Source organism: Mytilus edulis, chromosome 1 (genome assembly GCF_963676685.1).
Source record: "Mytilus edulis chromosome 1, xbMytEdul2.2, whole genome shotgun sequence".
Lineage (NCBI taxonomy): Eukaryota > Metazoa > Mollusca > Bivalvia > Mytilida > Mytilidae > Mytilus > Mytilus edulis.
Genome location: NC_092344.1, coordinates 42532892 through 42548834, shown reverse-complemented (window position 1 = coordinate 42548834; position 15943 = coordinate 42532892). Strand labels below are relative to the sequence as shown.

General features: G+C 31.4%; 1 protein-coding gene across 1 annotated transcript in view; it reads right to left on the bottom strand.

The window, feature by feature from the left end:
• Positions 1–4729: 4729 nt before the first annotated feature.
• LOC139516239 (E3 ubiquitin-protein ligase rnf213-alpha-like) overlaps positions 4730–15943 on the bottom strand; it is a 152110-nt gene continuing 140896 nt past the window's right edge. The window contains exons 82-93 of the mRNA XM_071306268.1: positions 15778–15878; positions 14878–14935; positions 14179–14363; positions 13547–13688; positions 12801–12884; positions 12286–12481; positions 11566–11785; positions 10200–10274; positions 9093–9290; positions 8415–8510; positions 5933–6114; positions 4730–5058 (exon numbers count right to left, since the gene is read on the bottom strand). Coding sequence (XP_071162369.1) covers positions 4860–5058; positions 5933–6114; positions 8415–8510; positions 9093–9290; positions 10200–10274; positions 11566–11785; positions 12286–12481; positions 12801–12884; positions 13547–13688; positions 14179–14363; positions 14878–14935; positions 15778–15878 — 1736 coding nt within the window. The 3' untranslated portion in view covers positions 4730–4859. The remainder of the gene's footprint in view (positions 5059–5932; positions 6115–8414; positions 8511–9092; positions 9291–10199; positions 10275–11565; positions 11786–12285; positions 12482–12800; positions 12885–13546; positions 13689–14178; positions 14364–14877; positions 14936–15777; positions 15879–15943) is intronic.

Sequence of the window (15943 nt, the reverse complement as noted above, 5' to 3'; positions counted from 1 at the left end):
ATCTTAAAAGGGGACAAGAGGGGTTCCATTAAGTTAACGGTCAATAAATAAGATTACAGTTAATTCAAAATATTGTTAACCGACAACAGCATTTTAAATCATCTTAAATGAGAAAACAGAAACACTAGAATAAAAAATTAGGGGATTTTTTTCTTCAAAGTAGCAGTTAACAGATTCACAACAATGTCAATTTTAAGAAAACAGATAACAGCTAATTAGTCAATAACAGTTAAGCATCAGTGATCTTGAATTTTTGCCACTTTTAACTAATTTATAAAGGCACAGAACCAGGACCCACCAGCACAGTATCAGGACCGTTTTTCTAATCACCAGCACACCGTCAGGACAATTTCGTTTGGCAAACTTGCACGACTTTTGCAATAAAAATTGTTGTAATATTCTTTGCATGGTAGATGGTACTTATTATGTATCAGAGAAAAATAAGCAACAAAACGGTTGTTTTGTTGCAGTTCTGATACAATGTAAATGTGACAAACCCACCAGCACCCCGCGTCAGGACCGAATCACATACCTGCCAACTGTCACTATTCACGGGGGATTTCCCCCATGGAGGCTCCAAAAGTGAAATTTTTAAAGAGCAATTTTGTCCACAATTTTAAACAAATAATTAATTTTACAATCAATTGAGGCTTATAAAAGTATGAAGAAGCCAAAAAACAACATTGCAATGTATTTGAAGGCCCCCCTTGAAGGTTTTTTTGGAGTATGACAGCCATCTTGCACGCAAAACCCCCATGGGCATTTTGAAAAGTTGGCAGGTATGGAATCACCAGCACAGAACGTTCTCTCGCAGGACAACCTTACCCACCGTGCTTGTGCTCTATATAGACATATTGAGTTAAATACCAATTTTAACAAGTTAAAAAACATTATTGGAAGTCTTTTACACATTTCAAATCACCCTTTCTAAATCAAACATTAGAAGTGACCGATGTTTTTTTTTTATATTACAGTATAGGCTGATTGATTGTTGGTTGCTTTACATCCAGTGGCAAATATTTCATGCATGTTCAGGACGAGAATAGATGAACAACACATCCGGGATGAAGGTGGGAGGAATTTTGACTGCCACTTAAAATATCCAAAAAGGCAAATTGAGGCCCTACTTCGACAAGGGTTTTAATTACTCAGTGCCGGTCGGAAGAAGACCAACGTGAGGTGTTTATATTAAAATTTCTGAAAATAATCCTAAATACCAATGAGAAAGGAAACGGTTCCTGAATGGTGATATCCTTAATTGTTGGCTAACACTGGAAGTGAGTGTTCATTCCTTAGTTCGATATGCATATATTTGTACATATGTAAGTCTTCGATATCAATGAAAGTAATATTTTAATTAAAGTAATTATGGAATTGAAATATTCTCAAATGTTACTCAGAGACTTGCTGAACATCAAATCGCTGAAAATAGTTTGAAGCAAGAATAGAATGTTTCTTTTATTTTTCTGCATAATTCATGCGGGGCATTGCGCATAAATTAATCTTCAATGTCTGTATGGTTTAACTTTACTTGTTCTGTATTAGAAACCATGCAAATAGTACAACACTGATATCAGTGTACAAGACGGTATGCTTACACATCAGCATGCAAAGAACTTCAAGTCAAATTGATCTTGTTTTCATGCAGAAACAGTTGGCCTTTTGTCATTTTCTTAATCGTTTCGATATAGCATATTGCTGTGATGCAGAGTAGAACCACAAATCCATCAATGTCATATCTTAATGGAATTTTGATATCCGTAGTCAAATATTACTCAAAGTCAAATGAAAATAACTATAAAAAATATATTTCTTTATATAGGCTCCCCCCCCCCCCCCCTGGATCCGCCTATGATGTGTTATGAAAACTGGTGATGTAATTTGACAAGTTACGCCATTCACACAAGTTTGGTTCATACCTATTCAGCCATTGAAGATGAAGCAATGACAGATGTCAAGTGATAGAGCTTGATCATTTGGACCTTTTGGTCTAAGTGAGGCGAAAAAACAAAACCAAGCAAGAACAAAAGACTCGTAAGAGCCTGAATTGCTCACCTAGTAAAAATTTTACGTTCTCACTCCTCAATGGTTTCTCCAAATTAAAATGAAAAAAAATTGGATTAAAACCCTATCAAGTGCAATAACTCCTATAAGTGATCAATTGACAATTACAATGAAGTTTACTTAGTTGAAGATCTTCTTTTTAATACACTTTTGCTGATGACTACTTATCTCTTTCTGTTATAGATTTTGAAAAAAAAAGCCAAAAAAAAAGCAAGTACAAAAATGTACAATATATCTTTCAAGGGCAATAACTCCTATAGTCCTATCGTGGGTCAATTTACACTTCTTTGACCATATTTATTCTGTGTCAGAACTCAGAAACATACAATATGCTGTGACAAATATCTAATTACAATCCAAATACTATAGTATTAATGAATGGGTGTTTTTATAATGGCCCTGTTATATGTCCAAGGTCTGTAATAATGGTCAAGGAAGTCTGTAACAGACATCTGAGGCCATTATTACTGACCGAGGACATATAACAGGGCCATTATAAAAACACCCACTTCTTAATACATTTATTAACCAACTGAACAAAAGTATATGTGTTGCTACCAACTTGATGTACTCTCTTACTCTTTTAATGACAGTTTAGTTTGAAAAAAAAAAATTGTACTTCATCATGATAAAGCTTTAAATATACCAAATATCCAAATAAAGTTGAAAGAAGTTATGTGTTGAAAAACAGGATGAACAGTGATCCCTTTATCATGTTTATATGGTTCTTTAATGTTAGTTGCTGGTTACTAAATAAAATAAAATACAAAAAGGTATTATACTCTTTACAACTTAATTTTATTAACTTTATTAAAAAAAACCTAACTGGGCTTAATACAGACAAACTGGGCATTAATACAGGGCCATTACAAAAAAACAGAGCCATTACAGAAAAACAGGGCCATTACAGAAAATATGTAATTTTTTAATAAATTGTCATTTTTGGCAATAATGTACTTAGTTGGTTAATAAAGAGCTGTATCAACTGTTCAGAGTTCAAGCTCTGCTGTTGTATTCATCCAGCAGAGCATTTAATTTGAAGATAAGACAACCTATATTTTACGCTTATGTTCTATTTTGAGCAACAGTGGCTATATTCATAGGTTGATCCAGGGTGGAGGGAAATTTGGTTGATTATATAGGGAATCACTGAAGCATGACTTAGAGGATTTCATAAGCATTTGTTGTAGAGATAATGTTTTGATATTGGACAACAATTAAAATTGTAAATAACATAACTGTACATGGATGTATCTGTTATTATTCATGTTTTTTCCCCCTTTTTTGCTCATTCAATCATAAAAGCTTCTTATCTGAGTTGCAGCTGACATTTACAATACAATTCAATATATTTGTCTGACCCTTGCATGTAAACCAAAAATAACTTAACATGATACAAGAAAGACAACTGGAATAACAAATGGGCAGAAGTATAAAGTATAGACCAGATAACACTTCATTTATGGTTTGAAATATTTTAAAACAAGAAAGTAACATATACCGCCAGGTTTAAATGCCAATATTTTGGTTAGATTAGCTCAATTACTTCAACAAGTTTGAGTGGTAATAGGTTTTTAATGGAGAAATAAGAGAATAAAATCATTTGCTATCAACTTTTAATCATCAAAACACTAGAAAGAAGTCCTATAAAATAGGATATTATTTGAACAAACAAACAAAAAAACATACAAAAATTTTATTTACCAATTACATTACATGCAATTACAATCATGATTTTCAAACTTAACATGAAAAAAAATAAAATTAAAATAGTTTAACCATAATATAACATGATAAATTCTTATCTATAGTGATACAAATGAAATAATAAATTGTATAATGTATATATATGATGACAATTACAAAATATGTGTTACTTACCAAATGTTTATGTCTATGGATCCTTAACTGCACAGCATACATCTATTTTTTGTTGCTATTTAATACTAAATACAGTACATGCAACTCTATAATATAAACAAGCATTCTATGAGTATTGCATGGCAATACAAAGTCCCCTACCGGTTAAAAATTCATTGTAACTTGTATGATAAAACATTACACCAAATATCAAATCAATATCTTCAAGCATGAAGAAAAAAAGTCTGGAAAACTGATTTGACGACTGTGGGATGGACAGACAGACCTGAGTTCCCCTTCGACTTCCCTGGTAGGGGACTAATAATATTTTAATTGAAATTAATATATTATTTTACATGGTCATCAAAAAATAAATCTAATCTTTAATAAAAACATGAAGGATATTGTACAAACATGATGCAGTTTCAGCATGTCATGTTACATTGGACAAGTATCTAAAAATAAAATCTTGCCAAGAAATAAAAAAAAAAAATCCCATGAAATTTTCTGCTTTACATCATATGGAACACTTAAACAATTTATTCTTTATAAAACAGTGTAAAAATCAGAAAAACTGTGTCATTTGATCTATGGATAATTGTCTCATCATCACTTTTCATATCATATTGAAGATAAAACATAATTTCTATATAAAAATCTAATATACATTTTCTCAGCAAGCCATTGACAATTTCTTTTTACCTTTATGAATAACATAGCTAATGGTGAAAGAGTGTGATAAATGGTTCAAAAATAAAAGTCAATACGTGCTAAAACATAAAACTAAGAGGGAATTGTAATAACAATATTTCAAAATGTGCAAAACTATACAAATATTAATATTCAAAGTTTGCTGAAAAACATCCGTTACTTTAAACTGACAATAATGTTTTAACCCAGCAATATACATCTCGTTTATTTTTCTAGTCAAAGCTTTATCGCATGTAATGTTGTTTAGAAATCAACAGCTTGTTGATAAGTTTCCAAAAATCAGCAATTTGTGCTGTTGTAATCCTGTTTTCATTGTTGTCCCCAAAAGGCAACATCTCAATAGCTCCTTTTAAAGATTCGTTAATGAAGGTGTCTTCTTCATAAGGTGATGATTCTATATATGGTATCAGGATCTCTTGTAAACTGAAGAATAATGTTACAAAAGTTCAGTACAAATCTAATCGACTACTTTAAATGTGCAACACTTTATTTTATCTATGAGATGACAGAAACTGTAGCAATGTTAAGACAACAGAGAATAAGAGGTAGCATTATAGTTGCATCAATACATCAATAATACTGGTGAGCATTTCAGCATACCTTGCTTAATTAAAATAAAAAGACATCCTCCGGGTGTGGGAGTTTCTTGCTGCATTGAAGACCCATTGGTGGCCTTCAGCTGTTGTCTGCTCTATGGTTGAGTTGTTGTCTCTTTGACACATTCCCCATTTCCATTCTCAATTTTATTAAGTCACTTAACAAAAAGTTTCGTGTATAATGAGTTCTTTTAATAAGTTACAGAAAATTCTTGACAATTTTTACCATAAGACTTATTTGTAATCTTGTCTTGATCATTTATACCATTTAGTTTCTCTTTATCTATTATTGCTTCCCAACATATCCAAATCACAAAGATTCTTTAAAAACAAGAATGTGTCCAAAGTACACAGATGCCCCATTCGTATTATCATTTCTATGTTCAGTGGACCGTGAAAATGGGATGAAATCTCTAATTTGGCATTAAAATTAGAAAGATTATATCATAAGGAACATGTTTACTAAGTTTCAAGTTGATTGGACTTCAACTTCATCAAAAACTACCTTGACCAAAAACGTTAACCAAAACTTTAACCTGAAACGGGACAGGCGAATGAACAGACAGAGGCACAGACCAGAAAACATAATGCCCATAAATGGGGCATAAAAAACATTGTCATGTAAATGTAACAACTCCTACAAAAGTTTTAATACAATACCATAAATATGATACAGTGTATATTATAATTGAAGAAAGTACCTGATTTCAGTCAAATTTTCTGTAAGTGGGACATCCAATCTCAGGACAATACATTCAAAGGTCACAACCAGTAAGATATGAATACATTCTATAGATAAACCATTTACTATTTCTTCTATTGCTGTTATTTGATCTGGCTCTAATGGATCTTTAAAGCTATCTGATAGACTTTCAAAGGCATTCTGAAAAAGAATATATTTCAACCTAAGATATTTTCCTTATTTTGACAGATGTAAGATACAATCAACTTAATCTTTCTGAGCAATACATACTGAGTTTTTTTTTTAAAGTTATATAATTTTTTGTATGAATTTCGCTTTGTACTAGACCAACAGTTTAAACTGAACCTTCAAATACTATCTTCCTCTAGTGTGAGAAATTTTGCAATTTTACTCTGTCTTATCAGCACTTTGACAGAGTAATGACAAAATTTCTAACAAGAAAGGAACATGATCAATTTAAACTTCAAAATTACAGTATGTATAAACATATCATTGTCTATGATGTAGTACAAAATACCCCCCCCCCCCCCCTAACAAATGTAAGGAATCAATTTCTAAAAAATCTCTGACCAAGGTTTTCATGATTTTCTTCTTATTTTCGAGTTGTTTCTAGTTTTTAACAATCCACACAACTAAGGTCGTGTTCACATTGACCTAAACTCGGTGTTGTGTTAGTGTAACTCACACATAAACTAAACACAATTACGTTCCCATTGATAAAACTCAATGTTTACATGTGGTTTAAATCATGTTTTGTCTACATGCAGTCGATAGTCGATGTAGGCCTTGTGTAGATTAAGTGTACACAAAACTAAGCATTTAGAACATTAGTTTTACCATGTATATTTAAGAAATGATTTTTTAAATAAAATTGATATTTATAACAATTATTGATAAAGTTCTTTACAAAAATATTTGTCTAAACTTGATATTCATTTGTTATATAAAAAAATTTACGTAGCTTTATTAACCCCTTATCAAGACTCAAAACATCATCATTACCAAACACATAATTTATTTGAAAAGATCTTCCCAAATCGACTGGACGTTCACAGAAATATTTGCCACTGGTCTTTATTGAAACAACGATTCACTCATAAATGCATTACTCAAAAAAGTATGAGGTAAATAAAATTGAGAATGGAAATGGGGAATGTGCCAAAGAGACAACAACCCGACCATAGAAAAAAAACAACAGCAGAAGGTCACCAACAGGTAAATGTATTGTTTGTCTACTGTCAAGTATGACATTAAACTCAGATCCACTAAGATAACAAAAAAAACATTACCCCCCTCCCTTTGCCAAATACTCCATGGAGAAGAAAAACCATTTGAAACAAACAGAAAAGATAGAAATGTTGTGTTTTCTTCGTCTGTAACATGTGTAAGCACGCTGCTGCAGCCTACAGTTTCAACTGCGTATTCAAGACATCTTTAGTATCTTTAAACTACTGCAAATCATCAAAATGGTTTTCCTAATTGAAGGAGTAACCATGTAACTTCAAAAGGGGGGGGGGGGGGGGGGGAGTACAGTTTTTTTTTGTTGGTCAGATTTTTTTTTCGCGCGATCGTCTTTATTCAGTTTTTTTCGATGCTATATAAAATACAAATAATTTTTTTTCAATATTTATAACTATAATGTATGGGGAAACTCTGGAATCAGAATATTTTTATCATCTATATGATAAGAATTTTTTTTTTTTTTTTATCAAATTGGGGATCAGAACATTTTTCAAGGAAAAATCCCATCCCCTTTTTTGAAGTCAAATTGTCGTTCCCTAACTGCTAGAAAAGTTGCAGGAAAAATTTGCACTCAGTTCTATATAATGAACATTTAAATGTCATATAGTTTGCAAGTGTGAACAAATCTTATGTACAGGTAATTAAACAAGATGTATAGATGTGAACAAATTTAATGTGAAACCAATGTCCATTACATTAAACTAATTGTAAATATGTTTACTGTACACGATGTTTGGTGTGAACACGGCCTATTACGAAAATCTTACAAGTACATCTATTTTCAAGAGAATACTACATAAGTTTTGACACTTTTCATAGGAATAGCACTCATATTAGAGTCAAATTGTATTGATGGATAATCTAATATAGACCAATAGAGATATATTAAAAGTAAATGAACAATAAGCTGACCATTATTAAAGGCTGACAATCAATGTAAATCAATTCTTATCTCATTTATTTAATAGGACAGGTACTGACTGGTGAAGTAACATTTTAAAACTTTTTGAAGAATTTAGATGCCGAGGTTAAGGAGAAAGTATACCGGAACGCTAGTTGTATTTAAGCTAGGTGATTTTAAGTTTAAAAAAAAGGTAATTGAAAACACCAATTAAACTAAAATGCATATACAGTAAAAAAAAAACTGTGCATTTTTTGTAGGGATAATGACACAAATACAAAATAGTAAAAAGAATAATGACATATACAAATGAAATGGAACAAGAAGTACACCATACCTGATTATATCTAGAATTTGCTTGCTGTTTCTCTCTCTCTAATGATAATGTAATCCACCATGACAAAGTATTCTTACATTTAGTAAACTGCTGAGCCTACAATGTTTAATTAAAAAATTCAAAATAAAAAACAGAAAAAAACAAGAATGTGTCCCCAGTACACGTATGCCCCATCTGCACTATCATTTTCTATGTTCAATGGACCGTGAAAATGGGGGAAAATCTCTAATTTAGCATTAAAATTAGAAAGATTATATCATAGGAAACATCTGTATTAAGTTTCAAGTTGATTGGACTTCAACTTCATCAAAAACTACCTCGACCAAAAACTTTAACCTGAAGTGGGACCGACGAACGAAGGAACAGACGGACAAAAAGACGAACGGATGCACAGACCAGAAAACATAATGCCCATAAACGGGGCATAATAAACTCTCAGGTTTTCTTATTAAAGTCAAGTTAATGTAATAAAATTCTTTAATTTAATCTAATATGTAAGCATGCTGATAGACTTAACAGTTGCATGTCACAATGATCAAATAAATAAAAAAAAAAATAAGATCTCTAGAAAAGTAAGACTTGAAAACAATGAAATATCCATCAATAATGCCAGGCCAGGATTCCAAACTATTTATATTCAAAGGTAATCTTTTAAACAAATTTGATTCATCATCTAACCTTCAAACTTGGAAATTGATTTTCCATCTTAAGTGTTTTACACATAAAGTCAGACAATAAGCTGTCTGGATCTGATCCTACGGACTTTAGAAAACTGATGGCAATATCTAGCTTGACAAGACTGTCACATAAATCAGAGTACTCTCTTGTCTGTAGTTCATTATGTATCTGACTTTGTATGGTTGTATTTATCCTCTCCTGAAATACATAAAATAAAGAATTACAGTTTTAAATTGGTTATCTCCCTTGATGGGAAAAGTCAATGATTTGTAGTTTTTAACCCCTATCAGATTAAAGCAATTGGGATGAAAGTTAAGGAAGTTCGCTTGTCATGTTTTGGGATTTTTGTTAATACAATCCTCTGGTTTTATCCAATTGAATGCCTTAAAAAAGCTTGCCCTTTGACCCTCATTTTTTCTTTTTATAAATCTTTTACATGTGTAATGGAAAGCCATCCGTAAAAATCTTATAAAATTTTAATTATTTTTTAATAGTGTTTGAGAACTTAAACTTCACAGTCAATGATAAAGCTATGAAAAATAAAGAGAGAATATTTTCCCGCCAAAATTTCAATGGCTAATATCTTGAAAACAAGCACATTGACCTATATTTTTTTTGGACTCTTTTGATTCCTTTATCAATCCCCTATCAATACACATGTAAACTAGTGTTTTGAAAAGCTAATTATTTTGAAACTGAGAAGAGAACTCTCTTAATGTGGTTAAAAAAATATTATTAATACTGTAATGTATTTTGAGTTTCTACATACTCGCTCGATTATAAGCTGGAAATGTTTGTTAATTAAATTTACTTATTGTTTTATTTTTACTTCTCACTACTGCTCTGCACTGTAGTTTATACCAGTATACTTCCCAATAATAATTTGTATAAAATTGTAATTTCAAAATCAGATTCACAGGGTTGCTAAGTCTCATGCATTTTTTTGCTTATTTGGCGGCATTTACCTTTGAACTATTGTTTTTCTCTCTTTCATCTTTACAATAATGGCCAAATCTTATGCATTTGCTTCATGAAAAGTTTGCAGAACTGGATTTAGGCTTTAGATTCCACCATTCTATTAAAACATTTATTTACCATTGAACTTACCTGTTTAACTTTTTGAGACAATTCATCAAATACTAAAGCATTTGTTGATTCTGTTCTGTACCGAAACATCTCAATCTAAAATACAGTTACTAAAATATATACATTCATGTAAAGGCTTTTTAAAAAGGGCATACCCAATAAAATATAATTTCATAATTTTTGCCATTTAAATTGCATAATATTAATAAACAAGAATGTGTCCCCAGTACACGGATGCCCCATCCGCACTATCGTTTTCTATGTTCAGTGGACTGTGAAAATGGGGGCAAATCTCTAATTTGGCATTAAAATTAGAAAGATCATATCATAGGGAACATGTGAACTAAGTTTCAAGTTGATTGGACTTGAGAACTTCATCAAAAACTACCTCAACCAAAAAATTTAACCTGAAGTGGGACAAACGGACTGACAAACGGATGGACAGACGCAGACCAGAAAACATAATGCCTAAAAATGGGGCATAAAAAAATGCCAAATTATATTCTTGTACATGTACTATGTTGACCATTAAAATCATTAATGGCTTTGGACATCAACATTGTGCGACTTCCAATAGTGCCCTCAATTTCTCTAAGGTGAAATAATTATAGGCTTAAAGGAGTAAGTTCGGTAAGGGCCATATTTGGCCCCAATTATAAAGTTCAGAGTTACAAGCCAATAAAGGTTTTAAGTTGCATTAAATACATGTGAGAAAGTTAAACAGAACTGTTTTTGTCAAAGTTTAAGTCTAGGACGTTGATTTTTACATCCCAAAAAGGTCAAGATAAGGGATTTTGGTGAAATTTGACAAAATGAGCTGGATTTCAACCAAATTAAGGACCAGGAAACATAGAGCGCAGGCGTCGACAAACTTAATATTCAAATAAGACATGTGACATGTCTTCACAAACATTATTTTAAAAGATCTTTGTTGTCGACGTATGCGCTCTATGTTTCCTGTCCAATAATCTATTGAAATTTACCTATTTTCATTGATTTTTTCGTGAAAAATCAATATGAGTGCAACTTGTGACGTCATAATAGAAACGTAAAGTTTTCAACACAATAGCTTATTTCCTATCTAGTCACTATATTAGCTTTAATTTATTGTGATATTGGTCAATAAATCCGAATTTGAAATTTACGCTAAAAAAGGGGGCCATTTTAGGACCTTACTGAACATACTCCTTTCTTACAAATTAAAACATCAATCAGCTGAAATGTTTAACTTGAAGTTAAAGTTCTAATATTTAACTTGCTGTCCGCCTAAACATGATTCTCCCATGCTACACAAATTTGCTTTGTCTAGTGGTATTGGTTATTATGTATTTTCACCAAAATGTATTTAAAAAAAGCTTATATAAGTTAAAAGAGAAACTCAAGGTACCTGTTCAATACCAGTGATGACAGACTTGGAGAACAGTAATCTGTCCATTAGCTGCCTCTCAAGATTGGAAAAGTTGTAATCCACTTTAGTACCATGACCAACTTCAAATGAATAATTACAGTTAGCCAACACCATTGGTAAGAGATCCTTGTCTGGATGGTAACTTATCAGATGAGCTGATGAAATGTCCTTCACATCAACTTTTGGTAAACTAGCACAACTGTAAAATACAACAGATCATTTAACTTCTCTGGTTTGTAAATGGTCACTTGACACAAAATAGAATTTCTATTTTTTCATATCCTAATTTCAGGTAGTGAATTTTAACAAATTAAATCAAATTGGAAAACTAGAGTACAGTAATCTAGTTATTAAAAATACTCCTAATTAGTAATTGACAATGTACTTTGGACAGTTTCCAACCTGCATATAAATTACTCTAGACTAGTACTAAAATTTAACTGACTGAAATTGCATGAAAATATTAGACCCTAGCTTGCTTTCAACCAGCATTCATGGATCCATTCTTGAATGTTGCATAAAATTATCAAAAATCTCATTCAGAAATTACAGTGGTTATATTTCATTGATAAGCAAAATGCATAGTATTTTTATTTTTGTAATGGTTGATGTAGTTTGTACTGTTCAGTATCTTTGATGAATACTAATATAAATAACTAAACATCATATCAAAATTAATACCATGGAAGGAACACATACATTTTCTGACATTCCATGCAATATTTTTCTAAGAAGTTGTTCTGCTTTTCCAACAAAAATCTTAGCAACATATAGGCACACAGTCCATCATCATTTCTGAGTGTAGGAAGCAGAAAGGAAACTGGTGTTCTTCCATCTATACTTTTTCTTAAATGTTCCTTTTTCACTCTCAAGTAAGAACCATTCACTGAGCAAGCTGTAATCAAATCAGTGAAATAATTAAGTTTAAAAAAAAAGAATAGGTCAAAGGTTCACAAAATAAAAGAAGAATGTGTCCATGGGATACACATACCCCTGCTTGTAAATATACAGTAGATTCAGCAATTATTCCATTTACAAAGGGACACAACTCAACATAACCCATGTATTAAGTGCAAACATGTAGCTATGACATTACAACCTCTACAAAATTACCGGTAAACAGGTTTAAGATAAAATTTAAAGTTCCACATTTTAAGGTTGTACAAAAATCTGTGACATTTAGAAATCATTTTTTTTTTATAAAAGATACATACTGTAAGATTCCAGTGACTGGACAACACATTCCCATGCTTCTGTATAATCACAAAGTAGGCTTCTAAATTCTTCTAATCTTCTTTCTGAAGTAAGAAATCAAATTATTAAATAACTGATTCCCAAACAAGACTTTCACTAAGATAATAATGTAAAGATGCATGTATATATTAGAATGAAACACTAACTGATAAAAATTTAACAAATCACTTTAATTTGTTTAATCTAGATGCATTAGGGATACCCATCACTTATACACAGCTAGATTTCTAAAAGGAGGGTGGGGTATAACAATGCAACCAATTTCTGATGAATTATTCACCACAGTTTTAACTCTTTTTACTGGTTTTTTGGTAGCAACAATAACATTTGGATCCGCATGAATCTCATGAGTAGCTATTCACAGATAATTCCTACCAAGTTTGGTTCTATCTGACTATGCATTTCTCAGAAGAACATACATTTACAATAAGGTTTTCTTATGTTAATCTTTGTTCTGCAATAAAAGCTATCTTTAATTGTAAAATAAAGAATATTACAACAAATCAATGAATTGATGTCATCTATGCATTTTAATTGGGCACCCAAATTGTGTTGTCCATCTTGAGACCCTTCCTTTAATGTTTGATTCTTTTGTTCTCTCAAAAGGAAAAACAAATATAGATAAATGTTGGACTCTTTGAGGTGCCTATAACTCAGAAATTTGAAGCAAGGGCAATAAAAAACAGAAAAAAAATGTTATTTTTACCTTTTTCCATGTGTTCCTCAATAACATCGATCTGTAGACTTGTTCCCTCATTTTTGTCTATTTTTCTATAATATTTAACCATTAACAGTTTCTGAAGTCTTTGAATACTTGGAATGAATCTGAGGGCTCTAAGAATTGATTCCTGAAAGCAGATTTAATGGCTTCTAATTAGCATAGAGGCTGCTATACAAAATTCCACAAATTCATGCCCTTATCATATCCAATGTATATTGTCACTAAACCTATTGCACAAACAGCTTAGAACTCAATATATCAAAGACCTTATTTTACATCCCTTTCAATACACATATTTCTAAAAGAGATGTTTCTATATTAAAGTGAACTACTGTATTGGTGCATACATTTTTTTTTAAATATCTCTCATTTCTAAAAAGCAAATAGCCTTTAATTATTTATGGCAACCCAATCAGTGTTAAGGATATAGGCCGATACTAAATTAATGCTTACTTTGAACTACACCCTAACCCATACACAACCCTTAACCTAAACTGAACCCTAACCCAAAAGTACAGAGTCCTTTTAAAGTAAATGAAGGCCAGCCAAATAATAGGAAGTAAAACATTTATAGTAACAAGACTAAATTCAATTCCTCTTAATATATTGACTAATACCTCTTCAAGGAAGATACTTAAAACTGGACAATGTTGCTGACTTGAGTTGAGCATCTGTGTTAAATGATCAACAGAAATACGGGCTCTGTAACGCCAAACTGCTGGAATGTCCTGGAGCTGTGTTATGTCAATCATTTCTGATGGAATGTCAGTTTCATATAATAACTGGAGCAAAGGATCAGATCCTAAAAAAGTCAAACATAAGTGAACATAGTCCTAATTTGTTTAAATCATTTTCAGATGATTCATAATTATTATTTTGGATTTTACAGAAAAAAACACATATCAAATAACATAATTTCACCTTCTAGCTATAATATTACATGTATTTAGATTGCGACGGAACTTATTATAGCTAATTTCCAAAAACTCTCTTATTGAAATATCACAACTTAAATTCTATGGCAATTAATTCCTTAAGTTGTGTATCATCATTTGTTTGCTTGCATGCAAGAAGGCAATGAGAGATATATTTGAGATCAAGGAACATAAAACACTTTATTTAAATTTTTATACAGAAATCAACAAAGTTTACAATTTATGGTTTCTTAAAAGTCCTAAAGGCTTTGCACAAAGATGTTTTGGCATAACATGGATATACCCTAGTGTCTGTACAGTTTAACAACCTTTGCAGAGGACTACAGGAGACAACAATTTTTAATTATACTCACAGGTAGCCTTAAAATAGAACATACATACCAAGTCTTTTGTCAATTAAGATTTCGTCATTACACTTCTTTAATTTAGAATCCAATTTCTGCAAATGCAATATGGTACTTTAAAGATATCTAAACTTTAAGTATATAAACATACTCAGAAAAGTTGATTGAAGAAATGGGAATTTCTTGAAAATTATCACATAGAAATTGTTTAAAAATTTCTATTGTCAGTTTATCAATCAGCAATACTTTTCTCAGCATCTTACAGCAAAAGGTTCTAATATATAATTTACTTCCTTAACATATCAACCTCTGCTTGAATAGAATCCCTAAGTATTTAAACATTCTTGTTTTAAGTATTTAATAGATAAAACAAGAATGTGTCCATAGTACATGGATGCCCCATTCGCACTATTATTTTCTCTGTTTAGTGGACCGTGAAAATGGGGTAAAATCTCTAATTTGACATTAAATTAGAAATATCATGTCATAGGGAACATGTGGACTAAGTTTCAAGTTGATTGGACTTCAACTTCATCAAAAACTACCTTTACCAAAAACTTTAACCTGAAGCAGGACAGACAGACAGATGAACGGATGGACAGACAAATGAATGGAGGCACAGACCAGAAAACATAATGCCCATAAATGGGGCATAAAAATAAAAAAAAGGGGGGGGGGGGCTCTAATTAAGTTATGAACTGTTATGCTCCCTAGATTCATCCGGTTATGACTGTAGTCACAGTATCCTTAGATATACCGTATCTAGTAAAATCAAGCATGAAAATTTGTGTTGTAGAACTCTTGTTTTCAAATTACAACCTCAAGAAAGATTGTCAATCTTTTTCAAAGACTGTGGATATACATTGAGTCCTATTGTTGTCTCATCCTCACTCATCTTTGTAATAGTAATCAAATAACTTGAAGATTTTTTTATTACCTTGAGAATAGGGGTTATGTATCTTTTAGCAAATTCTTGCTCCCATTTTATTCTGGCATCATTTTTGGTTAACTGACACCATTCCAATGGTATTGCTTCTCCTGAAATATCAATTATTATATACTTCTATTTTATGTTCAACAAAATTTCATAGAAATTAATTGAT